Source organism: Nanorana parkeri, unplaced genomic scaffold (assembly GCF_000935625.1).
Source record: "Nanorana parkeri isolate BGI_ZX_2015 unplaced genomic scaffold, ASM93562v1 scaffold324, whole genome shotgun sequence".
NCBI classification, from domain to species: Eukaryota; Metazoa; Chordata; class Amphibia; order Anura; family Dicroglossidae; genus Nanorana; species Nanorana parkeri.
In genome coordinates, this window is record NW_017306592.1 from 510907 (window position 1) to 526857 (window position 15951).

At 45.8% G+C, this 15951-nt stretch overlaps 1 protein-coding gene across 1 annotated transcript in view; it reads left to right on the top strand.

The window, feature by feature from the left end:
• Positions 1-15951, top strand: part of NBAS (neuroblastoma amplified sequence) — a 578163-nt gene that overhangs the window by 278607 nt on the left and 283605 nt on the right. The window contains exons 36-38 of the mRNA XM_018558184.1: positions 7194-7361; positions 11489-11602; positions 15348-15471. Coding sequence (XP_018413686.1) covers positions 7194-7361; positions 11489-11602; positions 15348-15471 — 406 coding nt within the window. The remainder of the gene's footprint in view (positions 1-7193; positions 7362-11488; positions 11603-15347; positions 15472-15951) is intronic.

The following is a 15951-nucleotide window of genomic DNA, read 5'->3' on the forward strand; positions in this document are numbered from 1 at the left end:
GAGATGAGACAAGATGAGGAATCTGTACCCCGGTTGACATTTCTCAGTGTGGTTTCTTCTGCCTTATTGCAGGCTTTTTCATTGTGAATGTTTATCTCATTGTTCTTTACTTGTTTCCCCTTCAGCGTCCTTTGTGTTTTCTGATCTTTTAACCACACAAATTACAGCCTTTTAGTGCACCGCTGGGTACCATAGTCACTGCGCGCCCGCGCCGGCTGCAGAGCGAGGGAGCACTGTGTACTTAAAATATCATTTCTATGAAAAATAGGAGCGGATTTTTATTCAAGGTCATTTTTTTTTTGTTCCGGAAAGTTTCTGCGGACTAATGAATGCTTCAGCACTTTGTGACTTGGTGCTTAGTGGACCAAACACAATGCGTTTTTTTTTAAAATCAAAAATCAGCTTTATTATATATAAGAAAGCAAGGTACAATGAGACATAGAGGCACAGCCCCAAAAACATAGAAACACAATGCGTTTTGACCTGACACTGACCCCTCGCCCACATGCATCCCTCCCACACCTTTTTGCAAGCTGATCTACAGGCAAGCAGCTAAATGCATGTATGACATAAATGGGGATATTTGACTTGCCAAGGTATTGTTTCCACCCAGTTGTAAAATGTGTTTTCTGCCACACATCTTAACCCTGCCTAGCAGGGATGAATACTTGGTACTTTGCTGCAGTTAAAGCAGAAATCTGGGTGAAACTTTTATTAACCTTGCAGAGGGGCTACCCCCACACTGCAAGGGTTAACCGCTCATTTTTGTGCTAAAATGAAAAAAAAGTGATCTTTGGAGCTGGTGTGCTCTTAGAGCGCTACTTCCAGCCTCTCTTCCTACACCCCAGCAAATGCATGTCCCTTGGTGCCCTCATGTCCTATACAGTGTATTTGACATGATGATTCAAGGGTCGTTATATCGCTGCAGCAGAAAGGGAGCAAAGCTGGAAGGAGTGCTCTAAGAGCAAGCTGGCACGGAAGATCAGGTGAATATAACTTTTTTATTTCAGCACCTAGACAGAAATGAGCCCTTAAAGGAGAACTATGGGGTCAGGACTTTTCCGCATAGTTCTCCTTAGGGTAACGTGAGGACACAAACTAGCGTCCTCCCGTCACCCTAAGCTGCAGCTCGCGGTATACTGAGACGCCACAGCTGAAGCGGATCCTGACAATTATGCCGGGATCCGCCCAGCTGCGTGACTGACAGCTGGCTCTGCCGTTCTAGAGGCAGATCCAGCTGTACCCGCCCCCTCCCCCGTCCGTTCCGCCAGTCAGCGCTGGAGGATCGGAGCGGGGAGAGGGGAATCCAGCCCCTCCCCTGTCACGGCAGAGAGCCGCGACAGGATCGAGAGGTGAGCGAACGCCGGTATGTGTTCGCTCACCTCCCGATCTACTGAGCCGACCTGTGACAGTCTCATTGTCACAGGTCGGCTAGAACTATGAGGTGAGTGAAAAGCACTCATCTCATAGTTCTCCTTTAAGCCTTGCAGTGAGGGGGTAGCCCTACTGCAAGAGTTATTCAAAGTTTTGCCTGGGGTTTTTCTTTAACACAGGTGTTGTTCCCATGACTGGACAGTGAAAGGAAAAGAAGTACGCTCATGAGCTCATCTCTCTGTCACTCTGCTCTCTGTTCCTATCTGCATGCTTATCGCGCAGTCAAACAATGGATTGGCTCATTGCGCTCCTTCACTCTCTCCCAGTTTGAGCTGTATAGAGACTTCAGGATGCAGATACCAAGTCAAGTTCACTTCTAAACTGCTCACATTAAAAACAACAACAATAATAATGACAATAATAATGTAATAATATAATGAATACAGAGCTGCAATCATTTGAGTCTTTTATATCTTGCTGGAGTTCTAAAGTGCTTTTTTCATTCTTGAAAAGAGTGGGAAAGGGCTGGACTTTTTGTCAAGTATCTATTGCCCCCCTCTTGGGAGAGTCACCCCTCTATTTGCCCTGGTGACAGTTGTCATTAAAGAAGAATGATGGCGTGAATGAAATACACCCATCCCCATAGTTAGAGCCGATGTGTCACACTGCAGCTGTCACGCATCCACTATGTTGATCAAGAACTGAGCGATCGCATACTTCTGATCACTAAGTTCCCGATCTTCTCCCTGTCAGTCAACAGGGGATGGAGCGCGCATAGCTGGATTTGGCTCAGCGGTCAATCAGGTAGCAGAGTAGATCCCGACAATATTGTTGGGATCTTCCCCTGATGCAGCACTGATCTGCATTGTCCGCATATAGCAGGCAGTAGAGTTTTGGGTCACAGGAGGACATTAGTAAGTGTCCTCCTGTGACCCTAGAGAGAGCTATGGCTAAAAAAGGTTGGACCATAGTTCTCTTTTAAGACAGAGTGTCTTAATGGGATTTGGGATCCGTCCCCTCGGTCAGCCGCGGCGTCGTCGTCTGGTTGCTAGGCGACCTTCCGGCTGTGTTCCCTCCAGGTCTCCTCCCCTCAGACGCCGCCCTCAGACACACGTGCGGTGTCAGAGTGAAGGGCGTGGCAGGCCGGCCTCTCCATAGTGTCCCGTCGCTAGGAAACGTTCGAGAGGGCCGCTGCTGACGGCTCCTCCCCCAGCACACCAGCCTCTCCTATAAGAGATAACAAGGCTCACTTACTCGGCGTTCTAGCGAGGTAGAACGTCAAGCAAGTTGCTAGTTCACTCACCTCTGCCATCCAGAACCTTGTAGTCCTCCTCCAGGGGACTCAAAGCTGGGACTCCTCTCCAATCCATTGGCTCTCGGCATCCGCACTGCTGCTCACCATAATCGCAAGTACCACCTGCACACCCCATCTGAGATACTATTGTATAACCTCCACTGGCTTAAAGAGACTATACTCTACTCCTGTGTGTGCAGCTCACCTTATACCTATACGCTACTGGAACTGATAACCTGATTTGAGCACAACTACGCTGCCAATTAATCATTACCATTGTCGTTTGCTTTGCATTACGAGTCTAACTACTGTAACTAGAAGTCCCATCAGGCCCCAATGAACGACAATTGAGGTCCAAAGGGACATCACAGGCTATCCACTATATTGGTAACATCTTTGTGGTGGTGCATGATGTGCTAGGGGTTCCGACCTCACTCATATTATACAGAGTGCGACAGAGAACCCCCGACCTGAGCCATACACAGAGTTACTTTGCAGTTGAGATCCACACACAAGCTTGCTGGACATTACACATAGGTTGTCACCAGACCATGAGATAAGGGGCGATCATTCAATGGAAAGTAGTGTTCCAGTGGCAAGTGTCTGACTGGGGAATTCATCTAATTTTGGTGAGACTTCCTCTCATTTCCTATTGATTCTTCAGGACAGGAAGTGAAGGGGAAGCACACACTTTACATGTTCTGCATCTTACAACCACAAAACATGCACATAACCCCATATTGTACAGTTTTTATGGGTGGATCTTTCATTTAAAGCTCGGTGTATATTTTTATGTGACAAATCAACATTTTTATTCCCGAGATATATACTATCATTACAACCTTCTGCCATTGTCTTTTATTAGGGACTGCTTAACTCTGTTGATCTACCAGTGTATCAGATTAATTATCTGTCCTCTATACACCACATTAAACGACTGTGTAATTACAAAGCAAATCAATAAAGTCTTTCAAAAATAAAGCTCCGATATATGTCCTTTTCATACCACTCTCAATCAACTGCAGCTGCTCTGCGGTGATTGCAGATGGTCCCTAATTGTTCCGCCAAATTCCTTTGTTTTTATTTTTTTGTATAGGCTTTATTTCATTTTTAGAAAAAATATAACATAACTATTTATATAACGACTTTCATTCTTAAAGGAGAACTATGGGGTTAACGCTTTTCCCCATAGTTCTACTTAGGGTAACGGGAGGACACAAACTAGCGCCCTCCCGTTACCCTAAGCTCAGTATACTGCGAGCTGTAGCTTGCGGTATACTGAGACGCCGCAGCTGAAGCGGTTCCCGACAATTGTGCCACTTTCTAGGAAACGTTGGTAATCTTGGTGGGACCCCTCTGTGTATGGAGCCCTCTGACCATGTTTGTAGAAAGCCTCTGTAGATGAAAGGATCACAGACAAGCACAGGATCTTTCTTTTTATAAGAAGTCCTGTCTAATGGAAAAACTCAACATTGAAGTATATGTCAACCCAATCACTAAAATCTCATATACGCTTTTACATGTGAATGTAATTCCAAAAGTACATATTGTTTTTCACATTTAAATTGTCAGCTTTCATTAAAACAATTTCTGGTAAACCTGCAGTGAAGGTACAGGCTGACAATGATGTGTCCCTTTCTTCAAATTGTGCTCCTGTGTCATCACCCTGATACATGGACTTTTGATGGAGGCTTCCATTTTAAAGTGACACTAAACTCAAAAATACATTCAAGTACCTGAACTATTAACAACAATGTATCTTATTTGTGTATCACTCGGCTGTAGATCCTCAAATCATCTCTGAATTGGTGCTGACACTGTCCTTCCTTCTGGAGGGGGGCTACTTTTGTTCCCCATGGTCTCTGTGTGTGTTGTCAAGTAGATACCACTCCAAGCTCACTCTCGTGATGGACTACAAGGTCAATAGAAGTTAGTAATCTAAACGTGAGATTCAGTGGCGTCACAAGGGAGGTGTGGGGGTAACGGCCTGCATCGGGTGACATCGTCAGAGGGGTGACACCAAAATGACTCACAGTCATTTTGTTGTCACACCCTCTGAAATATGTTGGGCACTCAGTCATGGACTGAGTGCCCAATAGCTGTACAAGAAAGAAGGGGACCCGGCGGCATACTTTATCCCGTCAGTTGAACATCCTCTCATCTCTCTGCTGGCTTCCTTCCTCGAGATTGCGACCGGCAGTTAAGTGTGCGTGATGACGTCCCGGTGGGTAACACCCCGACATGGAGTTGTCTCTGGTGAGATTGAAGTCCATCATGGGAGTGAGCTTGGAGCTCTATGTGTACTTCATTACACATAGAGGGACCATGAGGAACAGAAGTAGCCACCTTCCAGAAGGAAGGACAGTGTCAGCACCAATTCAGAGATGATTTGAGTATCTACCATCATCCTGGTTACAGTGCAATAACAAGGTTAAGGCCTCTCATATCTGGGACCGGTCTGTTCTCTGCATCATAGCTGATCTTTATCATTCTCTTCTTTCTATATTCTCTCTCGTTTGCTTTTACCTTCCTTGTCTGTCTTCTTTGTCTGTCTCCTCTCTTACATTCATCTCTCCATTTTCACCATCTTAACATTTAATAAAAGCCAATAAATACAACTCTACGGTTCACCACCTTCATTTTTTTTTCTACAACAGTGGTCAGAGTTGTCTTTGCTCCATCATTAGTGTTTGCCCTTCATTGTGTTCTCGTCTTCAGGGATGTTATTGCTGTAAACTGATTTTGTTTTTTTTTGGATCATTTGAGACTGTTACATTGTACATGGTTGTTTCATTTTGTGTAATATTAATAAAGATTGGTAAAAATAAATAAAATAACAGACCTTCTTGGGGCCAATCCTTTTTTTAAGTGCCACAACAGGCTAAAGGAGCCTTTTTTTCGAGTTGTAGCAGCAGCTAGGAGGTTACTTACCATACTCTTCATCGTTATGATAGATGGAGGGGTGGGCTGAAAATCGTTTTTTTATTTTTTTTAAATTGGTCCATGAATTGCATATTAGCTGATTTTCTATCACAGACAGAAGCCAGAGAAATCAGTGAAAACAAGTCCAAAGCGCTAAATACGACCAACAGATGAATAGTACAAAACGAGGTTAACTAGGAGTGCTGCCCCACTTCAGCTTGGGAAGCTGAAACACTGCGAAAAAAAGGAAAGAGAAGGGCGCCCACCCTAGTGTAGAGGGTTTTTAATGATTCTAAGTACAAATACAGAGTAAAAACATACTCACAAAAGTGGATCAATAAAAGCATAAAGATGAGCCTATGCGACTGTAGAATTGCTGCACATATGTCTGTGTGTCAGCACGGGACTCCTGTGATACCACAGGAGTCCAGGAGTCCTGTGCTGACACACAGACATATGTGCAGCCATTCTACAGTCGCATAGGCTCATCTTTATGCTTTTATTGATCCACTTTTGTGAGTATGTTTTTACTCTGTATTTGTACTTAGAATCATTAAAAACCCTCCACACTAGGGTGGGCGCCCTTCTCTTTCCTTTTTTTCGCAGAAGCCGGGGAAAAGCATTGACCAATGACATTTAGTTATTTTAAGGTTGAACTGAAGCCAACACTTTTTTTAGGTTTGTATAGAGTAACGAAAGGCTATAACCCCTGTCAGCCTCTTGTTTTGCGATCTGTGTCTAATTGGGAAGATTTCCCTTTACTTCCTGTCTGATAGCCACAACGGGAAGTGAGAGTCAATCTCTCCAAAGAGAGGTAAATCCCTGATGGTCAGCAGGGTCACCAGAATGAGTGTTCTCATTGGAATATCTCCCTTATGTTCCTGGTCTGGCATCAACCCAAAATGTGGAATTTTCTTTCACTTTCAGTCACCAGGACAAAGAGGGTGAATCTCCCCAATCGGGACACATATAGCAATAAAACCTGACAGGTGTTCTAATCCCTCTCCACTCTATACAAAGCTAAACAAATAAATAAAATATAATTGGGCGTTAGTTGCACTTTAAGGCTGGATTCACACCTAGGTGGCATCGTTTTTGCGCGTGTTCAGTGTGCGGTTATTTGCATATTTATGTGCGATTTGCACATTTTAACGCATGTTTTGTACGCCCGTACATGACACACATTTTGACTGGCAGCTTATGAAACATTGCGGGCAATGGACAAACGCACGCACAAAAACACAAACAAAAATGTGCAACATGCTTCTGCCGCACATTTCCGGGTGTTTCTATTGAAGTCTATGTGGCAAAAACGCTCTGATAACTGCCCAAAGAAGCTCATGTACCTTTTCTGGAAATTTATGTTTTGCTGCTCAGGTGTGAACAGGGGCCATGATCATGGGATATCTTGTGTGGGCGTTTAAAAGCGCTTTTCCATCTACTCAAAAACGCCTAGGTGTGAACCAGGCCTAAATGCTTCCTGTGTTAGAACGATATTGCATGTGATTTGATAATTGATATTTGCAAGTGTGTGTCAGCAGGCTGTTACGTTTGCCATGCATGTCCATGGAAGTCAATGAACTGTTTTATGTTACATTTACAGGCTGATTTAAAGGCTGCTTCTGCCCCGTCTGTGGATTTGCTGCATCGGACAACAGCCACAACAATGAAAGTCATCACTAACACAACCCTAACGACTAAAGCTGTGTTGCATGCGGTCAGTGATGGACAGTGGTGGAAAAAGTCACTAACATACCTGCGTCCCCTGAATGTAAGCATTTTGATTTGTTAATTTTTTTTTTTTTTAAAAGGATCTAAAATACAGTGTAGCTTCTATGAAAGGTATGTTGATGCTGTTTGGAGATAAGAATAAACCGATAAATTAATTATTAAAGCAGAAGTAAACCGCTTTGATTTTTTATTTGGTTTTGCTCTAATGTGTACAGCATACTTGCACATTATGGCACACTTACCTTAACGGCCCAGCAGGGCCGGTGCTAGGATTCTAGGCAAGGCAGGCAAGGAGCTCCAGGGGGGGTCCTAATTTAGCTGGCCGGCGACTGCCTGAGGTGCCGCACGTGTTGGGATCCTCTGGCAGTCGCCGGCCAGCTAAATTAGGACCCCACCTGGAGCTCCTCCCACTGGACCAGCGCTGACACGCCGCTGCTCTCCCGCACAGAAGATAAGTGAAAAAAACAAAAAACATAGCGCAAACATCGGGGCATTTTGGCAAGTACAAGTATTTGTCAAAATGCCCTGTTTTTTCCGCCCTCACCTTGCAGCGCCCTCAGGCAGCCGCCTGACTTGCCTTGCGGTAGCGCCGGGCCTGCGGCCCTGTCACACCATCAAGAGTGCGTTCCAGTGCGTTCAGCCTCTGGAACGCAACCCGGCCGGCTCCCTTTTTTGGGGGGCGTGGCAGTGCATTGAACTCATGGGCACTGCAGCCACGCCCCCGTCTGCCGTGCGATCACCGGCACCCAAACACGTGGCACATTAGTGCCTGCGTTCCGGTCCAGTGCGATCTGCAAAAAATAGTGTTTGCAGCATTTTTGCTGATCGTACTGGAAATGCCCCCTCCTGCCCCAGAACAAAGTGACCTGGCCGGGTTCCGTTCCAGAGGCCGAACGCACTCCTTATGGTGTGACAGGGCCCTAAAAGTTTTACTTTGTCCAGAATTTGTTGGATTGAACTTCAGTCCTCAGCGTTGTCCCCCGCTGCCACCAACACGTCTGAGTTCTTTGAAGTCCTCTTTGGCCAGTGGGTGGCCACTGATTATGTAACTCCTGTGCACATGCACCCGGATCATTTGCATCATCTTTTCTGCCAAAAATCCCGACCTCCCAGCCATTTTTTTATTTATTCCGCTTCTGCTTTAACATGCCATAGTTTCCTCCTTATATAATACTATATAGTTGCTATTTCCACAGCTTTACATTATTTTGCACTGAGGCCAAAGAGTTCAGTTTGGCTTTCTATGATAGGAGGGCTTTCTATTTTATAAGGCAGTATAAATGTGAACATTAATTGCAGATCAGCCCATTCGCTGGGAATTTACATTGAAATTCAGCAGACAGGCATACTGTTCTTTTAGCTGACACACGTTTGGCAACGAAGTAACTCCGTGATCATTCTGTAGCCCAGAATACAGACAACGCTCTGAATTACTGTGCATTATACAGCAGGATGATAGATTATGCTGGAAGCTTCTCTGGTACATCATGAAAGTTGCACTATTTAGGGCTACTGGAGATCATAAGTAGGTTGGTTACTGAATGAAATATCAACTCTTCTCTCACTTTCTGTTCAGTTCACTCATTTGTAGCCAGCAGCTGATAGATACAAACTTTCAACTTCCTGTCCCGCACTGTCCCCCACAGTCAGTGTAGTGGCCAATGGTGGCACCGTATAAATCTAAAGCAGAGATATCCAGTGCTTCTTAAACACTGTGTAAACAATATGAAGGGAATTTATCAGAACTGGAGCAGGCAAAATCTGAAGCAGCTGTGCATGACAACCAATCAGTTTCTCTCTTTCACTTTTGAGTCTTAAGACCCCATTCACACTGAGCGACATGGCTATTGCACGTTTTTCAGCGCGATTTCGTGCTGAGCGGCATTACGCGATATTGAGCGACAGTGCACATTTTATCTCGCTACGTAGCACATTTTTTGGGAGGGACTTCGTCGCTGCTACATTGGGCTGTAACCAATCAACAGTGATCTTGATGTGACATAATTATTTCCTTTCATATTGCTGTGCAAAAGTGACCCTTTTGTAGTAATGCCGGTAATGCGCAATTTTGTGCGACACCATTGAGTCTATTGGGGTCAAATCACGCGACATCAGTGGAAAAATAGGTCATGTTCAAGCGACAAGCTTGAGCTACAGGCGACATTGAGCTGTGAGATGTGAACAGCTCCATTGAAATGCATTGGAAGAGCTACATTGAGCGGAAATATGTGCGATTTTGGGGCGGAAATCACGCAATAAACCGCTCAGTGTGAACGGGGTCTTAACTAAACAAAATGAAGAGATGAGCTGATTGGTTGCCATGCACAGCTGCACACACAGATTTTGTCTGCTCCAGTTTTGATGTATCCCCCTTATGTAAACACTATTGGGGGGAATTTATCGAAACTGGAGCAGACAAAATCTGGAGCAGCTGTGCATGGCAACCAATCAGCTTCTGTCTTTCATTTTCAAGTCTAAAGGTGGCCATACACTGTACAACCATCGCAAGACCTTAGTCTTGCGATGGTTGTAAAGTGATTTTAAAAACGTACGATCTGCCCATCTTGGACAGGCAGATCATACTCTCGATCATCGCAAGCCCTCCCCCCTGAGGGGCAGGCTTCCAATTACCACAATGCTGAACGGGCAGTGTGCTCGTGCGCACACCGGCCCGTTCGGCATTTGTCTCCCGAGCACCGTTCAAACCAGCCGAAAAACCTTCCAAAAAGCAGATGGTTCTTACAGGTCATCAGAAGTGGAAACATTAAAAGATTAAGGGCTTGTTCACACCAAATCCAGACCAGATGATCATGAGTTTCTGCATATGCAGAGTTCCTGCATATGCAGTGCAGTGCAAGTTTTTGATGCGCCCAGTCCATTTTTCTTTCTTTTTTTTAGCCTAAAATGGGCTTTCAAATGTAGTCCAGTGCGTGCCAGGGTGTTTGCATGCGTTTCTGATGCATTTGCATGCGTTTTGGTGTGTTCCAGAGCAGAAAAAATAGGGCATGCTGCAGTTTTCCCACATGCTCTGCAACTGAAAGCTGTGGTGTGAACTAGAGCCCAAAATACAATTGGAATACATTGGATGCATTTTTGATGTGTTCTGTAACTGCTCTCTTCTGCATCTGCTCTGTGCTTGGTGTGAACATACCCTAAAGTGAAGCTGAACTCAACAGTTAAACCTTAAAAATCCATTCAGGTACCTTAACAAAAATGTATCTTATTTGTGTATCACTCGGCTGTATATCCTCAAATCATCTCTGAAATGGTGCAGAGACCGTCCTTCCTTCTGGAGGGGGGCTACTTTTGTTCCACATGGTCCATGTGTGTGTTGTGAAGTAGCCACCACTCCAAGCTCACTCCCGTGATGGACTACAATCGCAATACAAATTAATAAACTAAACATGATATTGTAGTCCATTGCAGGAGTGAGCTTGGAGCGGTGACTACTTTACAACACACACAGAGACCATGGGGAACAAAAGTAGCCCCCCTCCAGAAGGAAGGACAGTGTCAGCACCAATTCAGAGATGATTTGATGTATCCCAATTTGTCTGCAAAAGTGGAAATACAGTTTATTTATGTGTAACTTCTAGAGATAACTGAATGTATTCATAGGCAGGCCATGAAATGGTGTGCAGATTGAACTAGATTTTCAGGTCCTCTTTTATTTTATTTTTATTAAAGTAACATCAAGTCACATGTGTCAGCAGGCCAACGTTTCGGGGGAGCACAGGGTCCCTTCAGGGCGACATAGTGACCACTATGTTTAACCCGCGGGCTGAATGAAATAAAGGCAGCAGATTCCTCCTGGCGGCTGTATTCATACAAAGATTTTGCGACCGCCTCCTTTGATCAGCTGATTAAGGGATGCCAGCCGAGAGGGTGCTGTCGGCAGCACCCGCTGTGAATTACAACCGGTGCATCAAGAACCTGCTCAGCCTTAGTCATAGCTTATATAGTCATATAGCTGGTGCACCTTTATACTGTTAGTGTTCTATCGCAGCCATCCATTTATTTTTAATGACTGCAGTTGTTGTTTAATTGAAGCATTACAATGTTGGAAATTGCCCCGTGACTTCACCTGCATGTGCAGTACATCACCGTGTACCGCACATCACAAAACCACACTGACATGTTGACTATTTGTTTTCTTTGCCCGATCAGGCTCAGGAGCAGAGCGGCACACCAAAGGATACCAAGGGATCGAGCGCAGCAGGAGTTAATCAGGGCTGCCATCCTTTTTATGAGTCTTTAATTGTCAATCCTTTTATTGCTGAAGTAAGTATAAAATCTAAGGCACCGAGCAAGGGAAAATCCTTTATCGCTCTTGATTTAGATAACATAATTAAATGTTTTCAAGTGGGTCTTAAGGATTAATGAATTAAACTTCTTGTTAGCTCAACAGGGGCGATATTTATCTCGTGTGCACCTGTTTCAAAGGTAGCAAACAGTGCAATGCCTTTTACTTTCTTTTTCTGCAGTCTACTGTTGAGGTAAAGGGTGGATGCCACCTATCTGGTTTATAGGACATTCATACCCTAGTGGTTAGCTTTCCCTTTATGATTGGCTGTACACAAGTCAATTCTTGGACGATTAAAGAAGATTCAGTATCTTTGCATTGTTAGAAAAGTGGCAGTCAAGAAAATGTAGCTCCCCCTTGACCTCTAGGAGCATATAGGGTACTCCAGATGCAGGGAGAGCTGACATTTCACCCCAGGGATGAGTCCTTAGCTGGTTTGTAGTATGTAAAAGTAAGTTTGGGTTCCAGTCACTTTAGGCATTTTTTTTTTTTTATTCAATAAGTTTTACGAAAATACAAAGAAAAAAGTACAAAAGTCTGATAAGGAGAAAGATAAATTGGTACATTACATAAAAGTGGAACTGTAATAAATACATATAAATCCCCGCTACTCCCTCATGGGTACAGTATGATGAGTAAACCTTGACAACGCTGCCCCTTCATGGGCACAGTATGGTGAGTGAGCCTTGACAACGCTGCTCCTTCATGGGTACAGTATGGTGAGTGAGCCTTGACAACGCTGCTCCTTCATGGGCACAGTATGGTGAGTGAGCATTGACAACGCTGCTCCTTCGTGGGTACAGTATGGTGAGTGAGCCTTGACAACACTGCTCCTTCATGGGTCCAGTATGGTGAGTGAGCATTGACAACACTGCTCCTTCATGGGCACAGTATGGTGAGTGAGCCTTGACAATGCTGCCCCTTCATGGGTCCAGTATGGTGAGTGAGCATTGACAAGGCTGCTCCTTCATGGGTCCAGTATGGTGAGTGAGCATTGACAAGGCTGCTCCTTCATGGGTACAGTATGGTGAGTGAGCATTGACAACGCTGCTCCTTCATAGGTACAGTATGGTGAGTGAGCCTTGACAACGCTGCTCCTTCATGGGTACAGTATGGTGAGTGAGCCTTGATAACGCTGCTCCTTCATGGGCACAATACAGTGAGTGAGCATTGACACCGCTGCTCCTTCATGGGTCCAGTATGGTGAGTGAGCCTTGACAACGCTGCTCCTTCATGGGCACAGTATGGGGAGTGAGCCTTGACAACGCTGCTCCTTCATGGGCACAGTATGGGGAGTGAGCCTTGACAACGCTGCTCCTTCATGGGCACAGTATGGGGAGTGAGCCTTGACAACGCTGCTCCTTCATGGGCACAGTATGGGGAGTGAGCCTTGACAACGCTGCTCCTTCATGGGCACAGTATGGGGAGTGAGCCTTGACAACGCTGCTCCTTCATGGGCACAGTATGGGGAGTGAGCCTTGACAACGCTGCTCCTTCATGGGCACAGTATGGGGAGTGAGCCTTGACAACGCTGCTCCTTCATGGGCACAGTATGGGGAGTGAGCCTTGACAACGCTGCTCCTTCATGGGCACAGTATGGGGAGTGAGCCTTGACAACGCTGCTCCTTCATGGGCACAGTATGGGGAGTGAGCCTTGACAACGCTGCTCCTTCATGGGCACAGTATGGGGAGTGAGCCTTGACAACGCTGCTCCTTCATGGGCACAGTATGGGGAGTGAGCCTTGACAACGCTGCTCCTTCATGGGCACAGTATGGGGAGTGAGCCTTGACAACGCTGCTCCTTCATGGGCACAGTATGGGGAGTGAGCCTTGACAACGCTGCTCCTTCATGGGCACAGTATGGGGAGTGAGCCTTGACAACGCTGCTCCTTCATGGGCACAGTATGGGGAGTGAGCCTTGACAACGCTGCTCCTTCATGGGCACAGTATGGGGAGTGAGCCTTGACAACGCTGCTCCTTCATGGGCACAGTATGGGGAGTGAGCCTTGACAACGCTGCTCCTTCATGGGCACAGTATGGGGAGTGAGCCTTGACAACGCTGCTCCTTCATGGGCACAGTATGGGGAGTGAGCCTTGACAACGCTGCTCCTTCATGGGCACAGTATGGGGAGTGAGCCTTGACAACGCTGCTCCTTCATGGGCACAGTATGGGGAGTGAGCCTTGACAACGCTGCTCCTTCATGGGCACAGTATGGGGAGTGAGCCTTGACAACGCTGCTCCTTCATGGGCACAGTATGGGGAGTGAGCCTTGACAACGCTGCTCCTTCATGGGCACAGTATGGGGAGTGAGCCTTGACAACGCTGCTCCTTCATGGGCACAGTATGGGGAGTGAGCCTTGACAACGCTGCTCCTTCATGGGCACAGTATGGGGAGTGAGCCTTGACAACGCTGCTCCTTCATGGGCACAGTATGGGGAGTGAGCCTTGACAACGCTGCTCCTTCATGGGCACAGTATGGGGAGTGAGCCTTGACAACGCTGCTCCTTCATGGGCACAGTATGGGGAGTGAGCCTTGACAACGCTGCTCCTTCATGGGCACAGTATGGGGAGTGAGCCTTGACAACGCTGCTCCTTCATGGGCACAGTATGGGGAGTGAGCCTTGACAACGCTGCTCCTTCATGGGCACAGTATGGGGAGTGAGCCTTGACAACGCTGCTCCTTCATGGGCACAGTATGGGGAGTGAGCCTTGACAACGCTGCTCCTTCATGGGCACAGTATGGGGAGTGAGCCTTGACAACGCTGCTCCTTCATGGGCACAGTACAGTGAGTGAGCATTGACAACGCTGCTCCTTCATGGTTACAGTACAGTGAGTGATTGTTGACAATGCTGTCCCATCATGGTTACAGTATGGTGAGTGAGCGTTGATAAAGCTGCTCCTTCAAGGGTACAGTACGCTGAGTGAGTGTTAACCCCGCTGCTCCTTCATGGTTACAGTACGGTGAGTGAGCATTGCCAGTGTTGTTCCTTCATGTGCACAGTACCGTGAGTGAGTGTTGACCCCTCTGCTCCTTCATGGTTACAGTACGGTGAGTGAGCATTGCCAGTGCTGTTCCTTCATGTGTACAGTACCGGGAGTGAGCGTTGAACCCTCTGATCCTTCATGGTTACAGTATGGTGAGTGATAGTTCACAATGTCACAAGTGATAGTTCACAATGTCACAAGTGATAGTTCACAATGTCACAATGCTGCTCCTTCATGGGTACAATGCGGTGAGTTGTCACCCTAGGACAGGAAGTGTGTTACCTACGGATCACTAGGTGAAAGAAAAATGAAGAAAAAGCCAATAAAAGAATCACTATTGATTACTTACAATGGTGTTATGAATGTACAAAGTAAAAGTGATTTCTAAACTATTTCAGTTCCACAGCACGGAGATCATGCTTTGAATTACCCCAATTTATTTTTAGAGCAATCAGCTGTGTCTGTGATATAATTAACTGTCTCGGGCACATGGCGTTACTTTTCTTAATTTATAGCACACAATTGCCAATGTTTTAGTAAAGTCAATGAATATCTAATGTGTGTACGATGCCCCTAAGCTGTCTAGTTTTCAGATCGTACATGTTATCATGTGTCGTTCTGGTAAGTTGTATGTGATCACCATATCCTGTAGTTGTCTTTCTGGAAATGACTGCTGGTATTGTACCTGTACATGGATTAATCTTTCCTGTTTCTTTTGCTTGCTGTCTTACATCAGGGTGGAGCTTCATACACGACATACCAGCACAGTTCCCAGGAAAGCTTTGCCGAGGTGCTCCTGAGCACAGGAAAATTAGCCGAGACAAAGAGCGAGGGGGACAGCCTGTTCCCAGCAACAGAAGGTACTATTCATATTATACAGTGCTGCTCTGTACACAATGGCAGAGACTACAGGAGAAAGGCTATTGCATGTCGTTGTGTTTTCTGCTACTGTTACAATGAAGCACTGAGCCATTTACTGGTGGCAGAACTGTGTACATCTATAGATATACCTTATTAAAAATTGCCTTGAGTTTTTATACTAGAGGACTGCTGATATGCAAATTAGCTCGTATCCTAAACCAGACACCCAGAATAATGCATCTTTTCCTGTTCATAGGGACTTGGTGTATGGCTTGCTGTATGTATGGCTGCCCACAGAACTGACACCTATGCCATGCAGGGAATTGGGAATAGTCACACATAGGGGTGGATTTAGAGGAGCATTCCTAGGCCCCTTGGCTCTATCTAGTGGTCATGATGTGCTGAGAATCTAAAACTCAGACGTTCGCAGAGCTGTTAGCTTTCCAGGTGTTCCATCAATATACTCTAAAGTGGCATAT